This window comes from Thunnus maccoyii, chromosome 9 (genome assembly GCF_910596095.1).
Source record: "Thunnus maccoyii chromosome 9, fThuMac1.1, whole genome shotgun sequence".
Taxonomy (NCBI): Eukaryota; Metazoa; Chordata; class Actinopteri; order Scombriformes; family Scombridae; genus Thunnus; species Thunnus maccoyii.
Window position 1 is genome coordinate 722501 of NC_056541.1, and position 18037 is coordinate 740537.

The 18037-nt window shown below is 43.9% G+C and overlaps 3 protein-coding genes across 7 annotated transcripts in view; 1 reads left to right on the forward strand and 2 right to left on the reverse strand.

Moving 5' to 3' along the window:
- The window catches only part of chek2 (checkpoint kinase 2), a 12790-nt gene extending 11261 nt beyond the window's left edge, over window positions 1-1529 (forward strand). For both annotated transcript variants that reach the window (XM_042421929.1, XM_042421930.1), the window contains exons 13-14: window positions 898-983; window positions 1226-1529. In XM_042421929.1, coding sequence (XP_042277863.1) covers window positions 898-983; window positions 1226-1408 — 269 coding nt within the window. In that variant the 3' untranslated portion in view covers window positions 1409-1529. The remainder of the gene's footprint in view (window positions 1-897; window positions 984-1225) is intronic.
- Window positions 1530-2207: 678 nt separating this feature from the next.
- On the reverse strand, window positions 2208-6745 carry gstt2 (glutathione S-transferase theta 2). Its single transcript, XM_042421543.1, has 5 exons — window positions 6520-6745; window positions 5556-5643; window positions 3778-3928; window positions 3509-3685; window positions 2208-3177 (listed from the first exon to the last, which is right to left on the reverse strand). Exons 1-5 carry the CDS (start codon window positions 6641-6643, stop codon window positions 3031-3033), a joined length of 687 nt encoding a protein of 228 aa, XP_042277477.1. The 5' UTR covers window positions 6644-6745; the 3' UTR covers window positions 2208-3030.
- A 1541-nt stretch (window positions 6746-8286) lies between these two features.
- The window catches only part of ogdha (oxoglutarate dehydrogenase a), a 36299-nt gene continuing 26548 nt past the window's right edge, over window positions 8287-18037 (reverse strand). For all 4 annotated transcript variants that reach the window (XM_042420563.1, XM_042420566.1, XM_042420565.1 and 1 more), the window contains 15 exons: window positions 17785-17964; window positions 17474-17602; window positions 17208-17387; window positions 16956-17108; window positions 16338-16440; window positions 15805-15933; window positions 14820-14970; window positions 14203-14330; window positions 13531-13709; window positions 13358-13429; window positions 13139-13264; window positions 12960-13032; window positions 12052-12218; window positions 10240-10394; window positions 8287-10096 (listed from right to left, as the gene is read on the reverse strand). In XM_042420563.1, coding sequence (XP_042276497.1) covers window positions 9976-10096; window positions 10240-10394; window positions 12052-12218; window positions 12960-13032; window positions 13139-13264; window positions 13358-13429; window positions 13531-13709; window positions 14203-14330; window positions 14820-14970; window positions 15805-15933; window positions 16338-16440; window positions 16956-17108; window positions 17208-17387; window positions 17474-17602; window positions 17785-17964 — 2046 coding nt within the window. In that variant the 3' untranslated portion in view covers window positions 8287-9975. The remainder of the gene's footprint in view (window positions 10097-10239; window positions 10395-12051; window positions 12219-12959; window positions 13033-13138; window positions 13265-13357; window positions 13430-13530; window positions 13710-14202; window positions 14331-14819; window positions 14971-15804; window positions 15934-16337; window positions 16441-16955; window positions 17109-17207; window positions 17388-17473; window positions 17603-17784; window positions 17965-18037) is intronic.

Sequence of the window (18037 nt, forward strand, 5' to 3'; positions counted from 1 at the left end):
AGCTCCATGCAACGTGACTGAAGTAACGAGGGTAAAAACATTTCCCTGTTTAGAAACTAATGAGCCAGTAGACTAACTGTGCATACAGTAGATGGGTTTGACCATTTCTGGGTGTGTAGTGTTTATAGTACGACCTGTAGGGGTTTAAAGAGTGAAAAAACTACTATAAGACTACTGTAAGATTATTAAGACTACCGTAATACTACTATAAAACTACTATAAGACTACTGTAAGATTATTAAGACTACCGTAATACTACTATAAAACTACTATAAGACTACTGTAAGATTATTAAGACTACCGTAATACTACTATAAGACTACTGTAAGATTATTCTAAGACTACCGTAATACTACTATAAGACTACTGTAAGATTATTAAGACTACCGTAATACTACTATAAGACTACTGTAAGATTATTCTAAGACTACCGTAATACTACTATAAGACTACTGTAAGATTATTAAGACTACCGTAATACTACTATAAAACTACTATAAGACTACTGTAAGATTATTAAGACTACCGTAATACTACTATAAGACTACTGTAAGATTATTCTAAGACTACCGTAATACTACTATAAAACTACTATAAGACTACTGTAAGATTATTCTAAGACTACCGTAATACTACTATAAAACTACTGTAAGACTATTGTAAGACTACTGTTTGACTACAGTAAGACTACAGTAGGACCACCATGATATAGTAATACTATAGGACTACTGTAACATTACTGTTATAGTTTTTCTTGTAAATCTCAGAATGATCTGATTCAAGGATGGATTTGTTTCTCCAGACTTGAAAGCATTTCATGGTTGTTCAGGGTTGTTGTTGTTTAGTCCAACCCCCCCCCCACCCCCACCCAGTCTGTAACCTGTGTGTGTGTTACAGCGAAGGATGTGGTGAGGAAGCTGCTGGTCGTCGATCCCTGTAAGAGGATGACTGTCGAGGAGGCTCTGCAGCACACCTGGTTACAGGTAACTGCAGTGTGTCTGCTGTTGGCTGATGATGTCATAGTGATGTCATCAGACCACAGATGTCTTATCAGAAAATCTGTGTTACAAACTGCAGGTGTGGCTGTTGACCTGCAGGGAGGCTGTAATGAAAGACTATCCAGGTGCATTATGGGAAAATATAGGCTCCAGTGTTTGTGGACTAACATTCAGGATGTGTGTGTGTGTGTGTGTGTGTGTGTGTGTGTGTGTGTGTGTGTGTGTAGGACCGTGTGATGTTGGACACGGCTCACAGGCTCATGTACCCCTCTGAGGCTGCTGCTGGCTCCGCCTCCTGTGCCACGGCGGCAGCGGCATCAGCTTCAACGAGGAAACGAGGACGAGATGAAGGAGACGACGAGGACCATCCGGCCAAACGGAAACAAACCCCGCCCCTTGCCCCGCAATAGCTGACCAATCGGAAGCAGCCACTCATATCATTCCAAGTCATGTGACTTGTTCACTACTGAGACAGTCCACTGTAAATAAAGTTTAATTATTTCTTTCTAATAAAATATTTTATATGTTTCACTTTGTCTTATGTTTAATATCTTTTTAATGATAAAACCTTCAAATGGCTCCAACAGAAAACAATCCGGCTACACAATTCTAATATACACACACACACACACACAAATATATATATATATATATATATATATAATGTATTAGCACCTGTTTTACAACATAAAGACAAATATAATACTACAAAATTTGTACAATTTCTGTGACAGCAGCCTGTAAAACTGCAGTCTGAACAGGTGAGATAGCCACTGCTAGCCTAAGCTAAAGCTAATTATACTGTCTGTTACCAATGGTGGAAGAAGTACTCCGATACTTTACTGCAGTAAAAGTACCAATACAGCAATGTAAAAATACTCCATTACAAGTAAAAGTCCTGCATGTACATAAGTATCAGCAGCAAAGTGTAGTTAGTTACTTTCCAACATTTTTCTACCTGTTATCTGCGGTTTGTATGTTCCACATAATGAAATGAGGCAGCAGCTAAAGCTAAGCTAAGCTAAGCTAAGCTAAGCTAAGCTAAAGCTAACAAGGTTCATCTCAACTTTTGACTCGAGTTAAATTCAGGCAGTTTGGTTGTAAAGTTTTCACACTGTAGATTAATTAATTATATCAGTTTTAATATAAACTGTGGGGACACATAATAAAACACATTTATTCCTTATGAAAGAATAAAATAAATCAGTAAACAATTAAAATAAAGTTTATTTTCTTTCATTTAAAAAGGATGAAAGCTTTAAGGACAGATTCATGTTTTCACAACAACAACACAACACATCCAACCACCTGTTGTCATGTGACTATAGTTTCATACTTGGGTCACATGATGACACCTGAACCATCTCCATGACAACTGGGAGACATCATCTGCTGAGGAAGGCCATGAGATGTGACTGAAAGCTTGTGTTTCCAGCTCAACAATAAAGTTGAACTGAAGGTATTAGTTGGGTGAAATATCCTTCAGACTCAGCTGACTGATGACGATGTTCTGTTGTCATGGCAACAGTGAGGCAGATAAACAGCGGATTATTAGAGACGTGAGCGACCAGAGAGGCAGAATAAGATCTGATTCAGTCTGATGTTAAACTGCAGCTTGAAACCAGCTGATCAGGTTTTTATTTAATATAATAAACATGAAGCCAATCAGTGAAAAGATTCTGAACTTGTGTTTGTTTCGTTCCAGCAGTGAAGCAGCAGCTCATAAATAATCATTCTGTTATTAGATTGTTCACTAATCAATCAGATCAATCAGTGATTCCAAACTTGAAAGTTTCCGTGTGATCATGTGACTTGATTTAAAGTGACTCCACAGGAGGAGGAACCAGGAGACTAAAACAAACACACCCCCATCATCATCATCATCATCATCATCATCATCATCGTCTCGAAACCTCCTAACATTTTCAAACTAATGACATCACACATTTCCACACAGCTGATTTGTTCCTGCAGGTTCCTATTGGCTCTGCCTGTGTGACATCACTCCTGTGGGCCGGCCTCTGTGGTGACGTCACAGCTTGGCCTTGCGGCGGTCTCGCAGGGCGTAGAGGACGGCGTGGGCGTGGTCGAACGAGTCTCCGACAGCCGACTGGACTCGAGTCCTCCAACGCTGCAGCTGAGGACGCTGCTGCAGGACGTCTCTGGCTCCGCCCAGAGGCTGCAGACACACACTGAGCATGCTCAGAACACAGACTGCAGACACACACTGAGCATGCTCAGAACACAGGCTGCTAAATATGTATCTGACACAGTTAAATATCTGTTAAATCTGTCACATCTTATTTTTCTGGTTCTAAACTCTGATTTTATACCTGATTTATATAAATTAATACATAATATTAATATGTGTTTCATGTTTGTAAAACCAAATACAACCAAACACTGTTTACAAACTGAATCTGCCGTTATCACTGTAAACTGACAGGTTAGCAACAGTAACTGAGGGGGGCGGGGCTTAGCCAACTAGATAAAAAACCGTGACCTCTGACCTGCATAAGCTCACAGACGGCAAGCAGGTCGGCCACAGTGATGTCATCGCCGCAGAGGAAGGGCTGCCTGCGCAGAAACATGGACTCCAGTTTATCCAGAGTGTCATCGAGCTGAGAGAGAGCACGAATCAAACGCCCCTCCTCCACCTGAGAACCAGTCTGAGCTGGGAGGAGCACCTGAGAGACAGACAGGTAGAGAGACAGACAGGTAGAGAGAGACAGGTGTATTGTGTGTGTGTGTGTGTGTGTGTGTGTGTGTGTGTGTGTACCTCCAGTATAAACACTTTGGCAGCGTGAGGTCGAGTGTTGCTGTGATGCCAGGCGGTGTACTCGTCCACCCGTGCTCGTCTCTCTGGTTTCCGTGGATACCAGTGCTCCGGGACGTCGTACTTAGTGGCCAGGTACTTCAGGATGGCATCACTACAACACACACACACACACACACACACACAAACACACACACACACACACACACACGCACACACACACACACACACACACACACACACACACACACACACACACACACAGCATGAGATCTCCTGTTTCCAACTCTCCGCACTGACCCTGAACGTCACATTCAGAGCCATCGCTCTAAAGTTCATCTGTTACCATAGTAACTGACCACCAATTTAAGTTACCATGGTAACTGACCACCAATTTAAGTGTGTGTGTGTGTGTTAGTGTGTGTGTGTGTGTGTGTGTGTTAATGTGTATGTGTGTGTGTGTGTGTGTGTTAATGTGTATGTGTGTGTGTGTGTATGTTAATGTGTATGTGTGTGTGTGTGTGTGTGTTAATGTGTATGTGTGTGTGTGTGTATGTTGATGTGTGTGTGTGTATGTTAATGTGTATGTGTGTGTGTGTGTTAATGTGTGTGTTAGTGTGTGTGTTAGTGTGTGTGTGTGTGTATGTTAATGTGTGTGTGTGTGTATGTTGATGTGTGTGTGTGTGTGTATGTTAATGTGTATGTGTGTGTGTGTGTTAATGTGTGTGTTAGTGTGTGTGTTAGTGTGTGTGTGTATGTTGATGTGTGTGTGTGTGTATGTTAATGTGTATGTGTGTGTGTGTTAATGTGTGTGTTAGTGTGTGTGTTAGTGTGTGTGTGTGTGTATGTTAATGTGTGTGTGTGTGTATGTTGATGTGTGTGTGTGTGTGTGTATGTTAATGTGTATGTGTGTGTGTGTGTTAATGTGTGTGTTAGTGTGTGTGTTAGTGTGTGTGTGTATGTTGATGTGTGTGTGTGTGTGTGTATGTTAATGTGTATGTGTGTGTGTGTGTGTGTGTGTGTTAATGTGTGTGTGTGTGTGTGCGTGTGTGTGTGTGTTGATGTGTGTGTGTGTGTGTGTGTGTATGTTGATGTGTGTGTGTGTGTGTGTATGTTGATGTGTGTGTGTTAATGTGTGTGTGTGTGTGTGTGTGTATGTTGATGTGTGTGTGTGTGTGTGTGTGTGTGTTAATGTGTGTGTGTGTGTATGTTAATGTGTGTGTGTGTGTGTGTGTTAATGTGTGTGTGTGTGTGTGTGTGTGTGTGTTAATGTGTGTGTGTGTGTGTGCGTGTGTGTGTGTTGTGTGTGTGTGTGTGTGTGTATGTTGATGTGTGTGTGTGTTGATGTGTGTGTGTGTGTGTGTGTGTGTGTGTGTGTGTGTGTGTGTGTATGTTGATGTGTGTGTGTGTGTGTGTGTGTGTATGTGTGTGTGTGTTAATGTGTGTGTGTGTGTGTGTGTGTTAATGTGTGTGTGTGTGTGTGTGTGTGTGTATGTTAATGTGTGTGTGTGTGTGTGTATGTTGATGTGTGTGTGTGTGTTAATGTGTGTGTGTGTGTGTGTTTGTGTGTGTGTGTGTGTGTGTGTGTGTGTGTATGTGTGTGTGTGTTAATGTGTGTGTGTGTGTGTGTGTGTGTGTGTGTGTATGTTAATGTGTGTGTGTGTGTGTGTGTGTGTATGTTGATGTGTGTGTGCGTTTTAATGTGTGTGTGTGTGTGTGTGTGTGTGTGTATGTTGATGTGTGTGTGTGTGTTAATGTGTGTGTGTGTGTGTGTGTGTTACCTCTCTGTCAGGATGAAGTCGTCGTCCACCATGACGGGAACCTTCTGCATGGGGTTCATCTTGGTGAAATCTGGAGTTCTGTTCTCTCCTGAAAACAACATCCTGCAGTTTGTTTTCTACATCAGTGAGGATTCAAACTTTACCGTATTTTCTCTAATAGTGGCCGAGGACTTTATTTACCTCAACTGCAGAGGACACCAGGCCTTTAATGGAAGCAGGCTTATATTAGAGAGACGCCTTTATTCCTAATTCCCTTGTTTATATTTGCTCATAGTTTAGTACAAAGCCTCCCTGTTCTCTCATCTGCTTCCGTTTGCTTATTACTGCGTTATGCTATGAATAAAATTAAAAGCCTTCATTTCACGACTTTTATTGTGAAACATTACACGACATTTCAATATAACTTGCGTGAAGTTTGACTGGTCAAGTACTGGGAGTGGAAATATGGCCAGTGTCAGTTAAAAACTAAACAAATCTGAGGTAACATTATGCTGGATATAAACATTAATAGCCAGTTAACAGCACAGTCAAATATCAATCAGCTGTCTCTCTAACGTTAGCTCCAAGCTAACTTTTTCCTCCCACCTCCAGCTAGCTGTGCTCTTCTTCTTCTACTCGAGTCAATCTAACAACAAACTGACACTTTACTGAAACAAGACGCTGTTTGGAGTTTGGTTTGTTGCAGAATGTGTCAGCAGACACAGTCAGCTTGTTGAATGTCACTAATTCTTGCTTTACTGTGAGAAAATGTGCAAACTTCAAACGTCTTTAACTGTTGAACCAAAGAGACTGAGATCTGGGTCAGAGTTCACCGGGGCAAAGGTCACCACGGACGAGGAAGTCACTGAGAGTTTAAAAACTCAGAGACTTGAAACTACTGACTGACTACAAACCGGTCGGTCGGTTAACTGGTCAACCGGTCGGTCCGTTAACTGGTCAACCGGTCGGTCGGTTGGCTGCTCACCTCTCCGCAGAGCCACGGTGCGGACTCGGTGCGGGATGTTGTTGCAGTTGAGCAGGATGTGCACCGCCCGGCAGGGCTGCGACAGAAGGTCCAGATACACCTCCAGCAACCGGCCCGTTGCCATGGCGACGCAGCTCGAATCTCTGTTAGAAAACGGCGAAGTAAACAACCGACAAGTAAACGAGTGAACGTTTCTTCTTCTTCTTCTGTCCTCAGTCTGCAGCCTGTCAACAGCTTCAGCTGCTCCACTGCGCCCCTGCTGGCCGCCCTACGCATGCACACACACACACGCACACACACGCACGCACACACACATACACATACACGCACGCACACACACATACACACACATACACGCACGCACACACACACATTAACACGCACACGCACACACTTGCACACGCACACACACAGACGCTGCAGTCAGACCTGTGTTGTGTGTTTCAGTAAAGTCAGTGATGAGGGACTCTGTGACCTTTCTGTTACGTCGTTAATTCAATAATCATTTATTGATCAGATGGATGTTTGTTGTCTTTCTGAGCCGTTAATAGATTATAAAACAGTCTTGTCATGAACTGGAGTCTCGTTTATACATTCAGGTTAACGAAGGACCTTCAGGGATTTAACAGACAATATTCTATCACCTTAACTGACTGACAACCTGCTAAACACAACGACTGCAGTAATTCATCCTCTATGTGTCCTTCTGGAGACGGGGGCCTGCTGGCCCCCATGTGGGATCTGATCCAGACTCTCACAGTAATAAACAGAATGTAACACATGAACCTGATACCAGCTGCTTGTGATTGCAAATCAGTTTAAACCTCGTCTGCGTCTCTCCAACTAAATATGAAGGAACTCAAATATCCAACATGAAATTATTCATCCAGTGACATAACTCATATTAGAGACGGTGTAATAACAGGGAAACACACAAGAGGTCAGTTAGAATCATGATTGTTTGATTGGTCTTTTAAGGTTGAGTGAAGTTTCACCTCCTGTAGCTCTGAGTCACATCTTCAGACTAGAAAAATGAAAACTTTCCACCAGTGTGACAGAAAGCAAGAAGCAGCAACCAGCAACCAGCAACCAGCAGCCAGCAGCCAGCAACCAGCAGCCAGCAACCAGCAACCAGCAGCCAGCAGCCAGCAGCCAGCAACCAGCAGCCAGCAACCAGCAACCAGCAACCAGCAGCCAGCAGCCAGCAACCAGCAGCCAGCAGCCCAACAGAGCAGCCTGAGAACAGCCTGTTTTAAAGTTTGTCTGTCGGCCCAGCAGATGCATCCTGGCCGATCCCAGAGGTCCCAGTCAGTCCCTTCCTGTCCACAGACAGGCAGCTTCAGTTCCTCAATAGTTGCTCCATTAATCAAAGTTTTGACAATTTAACAACCTCACAATTCTTAATTTTGCATGTTTGATAGTAGCTTTAACGTCCTGAGAGTGAAACAAGCAGAATGGTTCTAAACATGTTATCATGGATGATGAGATGATGTTAGTGGAATAAAAGTCACTAAAGTCCATAACAACACACATCAACATACAGCAGTAACTGTCCTTAGACAACATTTAAAACTACATTTATATGTCTGTTCTTGATCTGGTGCATGCTGTATGTGTGCGTGTGTGTGTGTGTGTGTGTGTGTGTGTGTGTGTGTGTGTGTGTGTGTGTGCGTGTGTGTGTGTGACTGGCTGTCAGAGGTGAGTTATGATAACTAGTGATGTCGGTGTGATTAATGGAATAATAATAAAGAGACGACGCAGCAGCTCTTCAGTACATACAGTATTCTTTATTGAATGAAGTAAAATAATGAAGAGAATGTTAAATCCCCTTTTATGAAAATAAATAAATCATTTTCTTTTTGTCTCACAGAAGCCAGAACGCAGCTGCAGCCGACTTCTTCTTCTTCTGCTGTCGTTCGTTTCTGTTTTTCAAACCAGGAGATTCTTCTTCTAAACGTTCAGAGTTCATTCAGCTGCAAAATCTAATCAAATAAAAACAACATGAGACGCTCCGATTTCCTTTTGGCACGGGATAAATGCTCGCCAGAGGAGAGAAGAAGAGAGAGAGAGAGAGAGAGAGAGAGCGAGAGAGAGAGCGAGAGAGAGAGAGAGAGAGAGAAGCCGAGCAGTTCAATCATTATCAGCAGTGCATTTGGTTGAGTTCATCGGCCATTTTATTCCCCAAATATCCGTTTCAAAGAAAAAAAACAAAAACAAAAAAATCTCAGTGTGCGAGTAAGCGTTGCCATAGTGACTAATTACAGACTCCTTAATGAGCTACCACACCTGCTGAAAGGCAAACAGCTCCACCTGCTGGCTGTAGTGATTCCAACCCTCATGTTACAACTTAACGACCGGGGAGCGCTAACGAAGCTAACGATGCTAACGAGCCGTTTTTTAAGAACTAAAATAAATCCTGAAACCTGGAGGAGGTGGAGGTGGAGGGGGGGAGGAGTGATGATGATGATGATGATGATGGAGTAAAAGAGGAGAAACAGGAGGAGTCACTCTGTGTCTGTGATCTGAACCGTCTGCTCTGAATAAACCGCTGACCTCTGACCTCTGTGTGTGTGTGTGTGTGTGTGTGTCTGTGTGTGTGTGTGTGTGTGTGTGTGTGGACGGAGGAACGTTGGGGTGTGTGTTCACTCTGATTGACTGTAAAGACTGAAGGTCAAAGGTCAGAGAGTTTGTGTTTTTTTTTTCTTCTTCTTCTGCCACCATGATGAAGACTACGCTGCCGTCTTCCTCTGTTGAAGAGTTTCTTTCTAAAACAGAATCATTTGATTCTTGTTGAAGCTTTTATCTCCTCTGATGTCGTAATAATGACAAAACATTTTTAAAATGATCTTTGTTGTGATGTGAGAAGAAGAAACTGAGCAGATGTTTCCGTCATGGCGGCAGCAGATCAGAACCAAACTCTCAGATGTTCTAAGAGCATCTGAAGCTGATGCATTCTGGGTCGTGTTCACGCTGACTCTGTACCGCTGAGGAAGTTCAGTACTGTTGTCACGGTAACTGTAAAGAGCTGGAAGCTGATGAGACACAGTTCTGTATCTGTGTTGGATTTCTGATTATTATTTTTGATGACTTGTTTTGTTGTTAAAAAAAAAAAAAAAAGGCCGCTATAAACCCCCCAAAACACTCAGTTAACCGTCAAATATGACAAAGAAAAGCTTTTAAATACACTGACAAACAATCTATCAATTATCAGAAGTTTTGCAGGTTAATTTCCTGTCAGCTGACGAACCGTTGCAGCTTCCTGTCCGGCAGACGGCGTGCAGTATTTATGTACTACAGTATCTCCTCAGTGGTACAGAGTATTTGCAGTATGTAGTACAGTGTGTGTCAGTGTGTTTGAGTGAGAGAGGGTGAATCCAGGAAGTGGTGAGGGAGGGGGTCAAAGGTCATACAGGTCAGGGTTTGTTCCAGATGTTGCAGGGGTCAGAGGTCACAAGTCTACTGCTGATCCTTGAACGCGTCCAGGTCGAAGGCGGTGTCCAGGAAGCGCCGCAGCTCCATCAGATGAGTGTTTTTGTTTCCTGTCGCCGGAGCTGCAGCCGGTTCTCTGCCAGCATACCTGAGAGAGACACACACACACACACACACACACACACACACACACACACACACACACACACACACACACACACAGAGGTCAGAGGTCACATGTGCTCACCCGGTGCAGGGTCACTGATGCACACGTTCACTACAGATCCTCACCAGACAGGTTTGGCTCTCTGGATGGTGGTCCTGATGCGAGGCTTCACGTAGTCATAGTAACCCTGGTTCTTGTGCTCCTCCTGACACCAAACCAGGTCAGCGTTGCAGAAACGCTCCGACTCAGCCTTCACCTGGTCGAACGGGAACGGAGACAGCTGCACACACGGGGGGGGGGGGGGGGGTTATTATAGTTTACAGTCTCACAGCAGATTAAATCATGTCTGCAGCTGCTTTAGATGCTTCAAGTCTCACTGTGATCATTTTAAAAGTCCGTACAGTCATTAACCAGGACTGTTTAACTTCACGGTTAAAGGAGCAGTTCATCATGTTCCCAGTGTTCCCAGTTAAAGCAGCAGTCAGGTGTCTGTCATCATTCCTCCTGTTCATACTGGATATTAAAAGATCATTTACAGTCTTTGTGTTTCCCTGTTGAGCTGCAGGTGGAAGTATAGTAACAAAAAGAGGAACTTTGGCACTAAAAAGACTGTAACGTTGAAAGATATCTACTTGATTTGACTCATTTTGACGCTGAAGCTTCATATTAGCTTCAGATAAACTTTGAAATTCATTTTTTGCACAGAAGGAGGACTGTGGACTTAGTCCCCCATCACTTCCATTGTAAGTGTGTGTGTGTGTGTGTATTAGTGTGTGTGTGTGTTAGTGTGTGTGTGTGTGTGTGTGTATTAGTGTGTGTGTGTGTATTAGTGTGTGTGTGTGTGTGTGTATTAGTGTGTGTGTGTGTGTGTATTAGTGTGTGTGTGTATTAGTGTGTGTGTGTGTGTGTGTATTAGTGTGTGTGTGTGTGTGTGTGTATTAGTGTGTGTGTGTGTGTGTGTATTAGTGTGTGTGTGTGTGTGTTAGTGTGTGTGTGTGTGTGTGTGTGTATTAGTGTGTGTGTGTGTGTGTGTATTAGTGTGTGTGTGTGTGTGTTAGTGTGTGTGTGTGTTAGTGTGTGTGTGTGTGTGTGTGTATTAGTGTGTGTGTGTGTATTAGTGTGTGTGTGTGTATTAGTGTGTGTGTGTGTGTGTATTAGTGTGTGTGTGTGTGTGTATTAGTGTGTGTGTGTGTGTGTGTATTAGTGTGTGTGTGTGTGTGTTAGTGTGTGTGTGTGTGTGTATTAGTGTGTGTGTGTGTGTGTATTAGTGTGTGTGTGTGTGTGTATTAGTGTGTGTGTGTGTGTGTGTATTAGTGTGTGTTAGTGTGTGTGTGTATTAGTGTGTGTGTGTGTGTGTATTAGTGTGTGTGTGTGTGTGTGTATTAGTGTGTGTGTGTGTGTGTTAGTGTGTGTGTGTGTGTTAGTGTGTGTGTGTGTGTGTGTGTATTAGTGTGTGTGTGTGTATTAGTGTGTGTGTGTGTGTGTATTAGTGTGTGTGTGTGTGTGTATTAGTGTGTGTGTGTATTAGTGTGTGTGTGTGTGTGTGTTAGTGTGTGTGTGTGTGTATTAGTGTGTGTGTGTGTATTAGTGTGTGTGTGTGTGTATTAGTGTGTGTGTGTGTGTGTGTTAGTGTGTGTGTGTGTGTGTATTAGTGTGTGTGTGTGTGTGTGTGTGTATTAGTGTGTGTGTGTGTGTATTAGTGTGTGTGTGTGTGTGTGTGTATTAGTGTGTGTGTGTGTGTGTGTGTATTAGTGTGTGTGTGTGTGTGTATTAGTGTGTGTGTGTGTGTGTGTATTAGTGTGTGTGTGTGTGTGTGTGTGTATTAGTGTGTGTGTGTGTGTGTATTAGTGTGTGTGTGTGTGTGTGTGTTAGTGTGTGTGTGTGTGTGTGTATTAGTGTGTGTGTGTGTGTGTGTGTTAGTGTGTGTGTGTGTGTACCTGCTCCATGCGTGCGATGGCCACTGTTCCCTCCATCCCTCTGTTCTTCCTCTCTTTGGTAAGCTCGTAGTAAACCTTCCCTGTGCAAAAGATCAACCTCTTCACCTCCTCTGGACGCTCCGACGCTGCTGCACCTCCTTCTGGGATCAATCTCTGGAAGTGACACCCTGCAGAGGAGGAGGAGGAGGAGGAGGAGGAGGAGGAGGAGGAGGAGGAGGAGGGAGTGATACTAAAAGTTAGACTCTGCTCTTCATTCCAGTCATCATCATCATCATCTCTCTATGAACGGTAACCAGCTGCAACAACGACGGTCGTCTCTGGTGATGAAGAGTTTTGAAAGAGTCTTCCTCGGCTACTGAGGCTCACAGACTCACTCCAGGTGTGAATGAATGATGTGATGATGCGGCGCTGACTCATCACACCCACACACATCTGGAGAAGCTTGAATCATTTGTCAGGATGGTTTCTGTGCATTTAACACCATGAAACTCCTTCAGATGAATCTCAACCCTCCTCATCCTCCTCATCCTCTCCTTCCTCACAGACGGACACCAGACTGTCACATTAACAACCACTACAGCTCCAACAGAACCTCATCCTCTGGTTCTGTTCACTCTGGTCTGAGGTCGTCGTGTAAACAGCTGTGGGATTAGCGCAGCAGGTAATTAGCTGCAGTAATGATGAATATAGTTAATTAACACAGAAACGCTGCCACACCTTCATCTGGCCAGATGTTGATCAGCATTTATGTTATTATCATGTTTTACCTGGAACATGTTTCAACAAACCAAAGCCAGCCTGCTGCAGCTAGCGCTAGCCAGCTAGCTGTTACCGGCTAACATTAAACTGGGATCAGGGTTTTATTAGCACCAGCAAACACTGGCTGGTAGATCTGAAGGTTACAGTACCGGGCAGCATCTCGTCAAAGCTGGATCTGGCCTCAGGGTGACGCAGCAGAGATTTGGGAGTGAAGACGATCAGCTGCAGAGACAAACAGGAAGTTTTCATCGTGTTATATGACGGCGTGCTGATGAGACAGAAATATTTAAGGAGAATGTGTTTCGTGCAGCGTATGCGTGCGTCTCACAGGCTTCCTGAACGGGAGGAGGATCTGCCTTCTGAGAACATGGAAGTAGTTTCCAGGAGACGAACAGTTGACCACGATCCAGTTACAGTCGTACAGCTGACGCACCGCGAAGTCCTCGGTGATATTCTGACAGAGAGAATCAGGTTCACAGCACAGACGTGAATGAAACAGCAGATTCTGATCTGGTTAATGAGGGAACCTGAGCGGTGTGTTTCTTACAGGCATGACATCTGGGTCGTCGTTGCACATCTGGAGGAATCTCTCTGGACGAGCAGAAGAATGTTCTGGACCCTGCAGACAACCGGAGACAACAGTCATCAACCCACCGGGACGGATTACACTGTTAATACACAGCTGATTGACAGGAGGCGGAGCTTCTGTTTCCTCCTCACCATGCCCTCCATGCCGTGCGGCAGCAGCAGCACGATGCCGTTCTGTCTGACCCACTTGGCCTGACCGGGACAGATGAACTGGTCGATGATGCACTGGGCCGTGTTGTGGAAATCTCCAAACTGAGCCTCCCACAGGATCAGAGCATTGGGACTCGCCATCGCAAAACCAAGTTCAAAACCTAAAAAAACATTTAAAAAATATGTAGTTAATGTACAGAAACCAGCTCTGAACCTAAAAACCCCCAAATATACATACATGTAATCCACATGAGACCAGCTCTGAGTCAACGGAAACATAAATATACATTTAATCTATAAACAAGAGCTCTAAGTCAACGTAAACATAAATATACATTTAATTTATAAACAAGAACTCTAAGTCAACGTAAACATAAATATACATTTAATTTATAAACAACAGCTCTAAGTCAACGGAAACATAAATATACATTTAATCTACACACAACAGCTCTAAGTCAACGGAAACATAAATATACATTTAATCTACACACAACAGCTCTAAGTCAACGGAAACATAAATATACATTTAATCTATAAACTCTGTAAACCAACAGAAACACGTCTGTAGATTAGAAGTGTTATAAATAAAGAGTGAACCTATAGATACAACAAACATCAGACTGTATTTAACAGAGTGGGGGGGGGACTCACCGAGGACTCCGTACTCAGACAGCGAGCTGTTGCAGACGGTGTACGGTGCCTGGTCCGCAGCCAGGTGGTTCATGGGAATACAGATCCTCTTGTCCACGTTCTGATCATGGAGGACGTGATGACGGTGGCTGAAATGAGACACGACAAGCGTCACAACCAGAAGGTCAAACGCCAGAAGTAAACTCCATCACCGCGCTGCTGTGAGAGCGAGGCGGTCGCAGGATGTTCAAACACGAGCGTGAAACGTGAACGGAGCTTCAGTCTGGACGTGAAACAGTCATTAAACCAGCAGGAAGCATCATAGCTCGCTCTTTATGCTGCGTTTGTCATATTGGACTTCAGTCACAACTGTTCGGATGATTCTGACTCGACGCTTCATAATTTGAAGAACTAAAAAACGAAGCAAACATGGACGCCTCACGCCCGTCGACCATAGTGGTTAAACCCTGACTGAACCTTCAAACTTAGCTTAACCGGTCATGTGATGCTACTTCAGTTCACTTCACCAGTAAGTATTACTGGGACCACAACAGAAAAAGTTCTTCAAAGTGAAATTGTTTAGTTCATCACAGCTGGTTTATAGGTGAGGAGACACTGCAGTGATGGAGGCTTGTTACCTGAACGTTCCTCTCTCTACGTCCTGTCCCGACAGGCGGACGTGGATTCCCTCTTTCAGCAGCGATCCGAAGGCCATGTACTCTCCCAGAGCCCAGTCCACGGTCCGGTTACGAACCATCTCCGCTCGGCCCTTCAGGATACGACTCAGACCTGAAACACCAGATTCATCTTCGAGTATCTGGATGCAGCATCACCGTTTATCTCTTATAAAGACAATGAAAACATCACAGACAGAAACATGCTCTGTGCTCCTGATATCACTCGTCTTTACTCTTTTAGTTTCCTCACTGATAATCACATTCACTTTAAAGAGCTGCTCCATGAACCAGTTAGTCCATCGCCAGTCTCTCTGACAGTAAACAAGACGTTTGATGACATCGTCTTGGACCAAATGATTAATCAAGAGGCATGAGGGAGAAAATAAACAAACTATTAATTGATAATGAAAATAATCGTTGGTTGCAGCCCTTAAATCAGTTATCAAAGTAGTTGCTGATAGAACTGAACTGATCAATTTATCAATCAACAGAAAGTTATTCTGATAATCAATTTGAATAATTTTACAAGCATAAATGTTCAAGATTTGCTGCTTCCACCTTCTCCAGGTTTACATTTGCTGCTTTTCTGTTTTTAAATCGCTGAACATTTTTGGGTTTTGGCCCAAAAGAACAAAAAAACATTTGAAGACGTCATCTTGTTGTTGTTTTTTTTTACCATTTTCTGACATTTTAGACCAAAATAAAGAAACTAATCATTAGTTTCAGCCTTATTTCAAATGAACAAAATCCCATTTCAGTTTTTAAACATCTTCTATAAAACCTGCAGTGTGTGTGTCATAGGCTGCTTTCAGGGACCAATTTCAGACTGAAGACCAGTTAACTGGGGACGGCTTGTGCCATTACGCACAGAAGCCGTGTCCCCAATTAGGAGAAAGCTGATTTTTGGGTCAGTGGTTACGGTTGTGTTTGTGTGTGTGTGTCAGACCTCCGTGGATGGTGAAGTCCTCCACAGGGACAGATGAAGCAATCTGTCCGATGTGGTTCAGGTTCTCTTCAGTCAAACCGGTAGAGGGGCAGCTCATTGACTTTGGCTGTCCGTCCAGAGTGAAGAAACCTGAAGACAACAACAGATCAACATGTCAGCTGTCTGACAGAGATGCTGCAGCTGTCACAATATATCTCAAATTACTAATCCAATGAAGTTAGACTGAATGACCAACTGACGACAGTTAGCTTAGCATTAACCTGTAAACTGCATGAATACTGCTGATTCTAAAACACACATATTTCTGCCGGTACGCAGACAGAAATAAAACAAAGTCACACCTACACTCAGATTATTTTATACTTTGGCTCCTAAAACTGTTATTTGAGGAAGTTATCAGCTTGTCGTCACAAAGTAATGTGTAAACAGGAAGCTCTGGAACTCCCTGCCTGAAGATTTAACGCTTGCAGAATCAATCTTCTATTAAACTCTGATCGATCAGTGTGATATTGATGCGACAGTGAGTCTCTCACCGGGCCATGGGGAGTCCAGCCAGTGCTTGATGTGAAGGATCTTCTCGTCTTTGGAGCGAGCATGCGCCTCCTCACAGATCTTATCATATTTAGCAATCTCCTCCTACAGACAGAGACAGAAGAGTGTGTTCAGTCTTTACATTCACATTTAATTTACCAAAACTACAAAACCAGAAGTTGTATCTGATTTATATCTGAACATCATCATTTAACTTAGTAAAACCCAGTTCAGTTACACAGAAAACTCACTCTCACTGTCCTCATACTGTCTGTACCAACATTTCAGAAGCTTAACCTGTATCTCCACCAGAGGAACAGAATAAAACTAAGTATGAAACCAGAGGAAATAAACTCAGAAACTCGGCTGTTTCTGGTTTAGTCTGGTCGAATGGATTTTCCTCCTTGGTACAATTTGTTTATCGATTAATTGTTTGGTTTGAATGTCCATCAACTTTCCCGAAGCCCAATGTGACGTCCTCAGATGTCTTCTTTTGTCATTGATTCATCCAAAAAATAGATTAATTGATTATGAAAATAATGCAGTTAAAAAAGCAACTTCCTGTCTGGAGTTTGTCAGACGGCATTATGGGAAATGTAGTAAATCACTGACTGTTTTACCTCGTACTCTTGCCGGCTCACTGCTCCCTCTGCGATCAGCTTCTCGGCGTATTTCTGCAGAACAGGTTTCTGCTTCTTGATCTGTTTGTACATCAGCGGCTGAGTGAACATCGGCTCGTCCATCTCGTTGTGACCCATCCGACGGTAACACACCTGCGCACACGCGCACACACGCACACACACACACTCGTCTCATTCCTCTGCTCACTGTCAGTTTTATTTAGTGTTTGATGAAACGAAGCGTGCACTGACCAGGTCGACCACCACGTCCTTGTGGAACGTGGCCCTCCACTCAGCGGCCACCTTGCAGACGTAAATGACGGCCTCGGGGTCGTCGGCGTTGACATGGAAGATCGGAGCGTTGACGACACGAGCCACGTCGGTCGGATACGGAGATGATCGAGCCATACGAGGGTCTGTGGTGAAACCGATCTGGAAACACAGAAAGGTCGCAGCTCAGACGCTGTTCTCTGTGTGTGTGTGTGTGTTTTATGATTGTCTGTGTGGCTGTTTGTTACCTGGTTGTTGACAACGACGTGCACAGTGCCATGTGTGGTGTAGGACGGCAGGTCAGACAGATGGAACGTTTCATAGACGATACCCTGACCTGCAAACGCTGCGTCTCCATGGAGCAGGATGGACATCACCTGTACACACAAGATACATTCACTGCCCACCGTCCCTAGCGCTTAGCTTAGCTTCGTGTTCATCAAATTAATTAGTCTCAGAAGAGCAGCAGAGGAGATCAGTAGAACAGTCTCCTCTAATAATATCTCTTGCTCAGAAGTTGATTCAGCTGTTTGACCTGCTGCCCGTCTGTCTGTCTCACCCGCTTGCCGTCGTTGTCTCCGCAGTAGAACTGCTCGGCCTTGGTCTTGCCCTGCACTACGGGGTCTGCAGCCTCCAGGTGAGACGGGTTGGCCACCAGAGACAGAGTGATGTTCCTGTCCGTCACGCGGTTGATACGGCGATGGTACATGCCCAGATGGTACTTCACATCACCGGAGCCCTGAGGGGGAAAACCAACAGCCGAGGTCAGTTCAGACTGTAGACGAGCTCCTAAAAATACCTGATCAAGCAAT

Bases quoted from the DNA above. Each gene is read 5' to 3' on its own strand.
- gstt2 (XM_042421543.1), bottom strand. From the start codon at position 6,643: ATGGCAACGGGCCGGTTGCTGGAGGTGTATCTGGACCTTCTGTCGCAG. The intron at 5,644-6,519 runs GTGAGCAGCCAA...TGTTGTTTTCAG, and splicing joins CACCGTGGCTCTGCGGAGAG to GAGAGAACAGAACTCCAGAT. The intron at 3,929-5,555 runs GTAACACACACA...TGTGTGTTGTAG, and splicing joins GACTTCATCCTGACAGAGAG to TGATGCCATCCTGAAGTACC.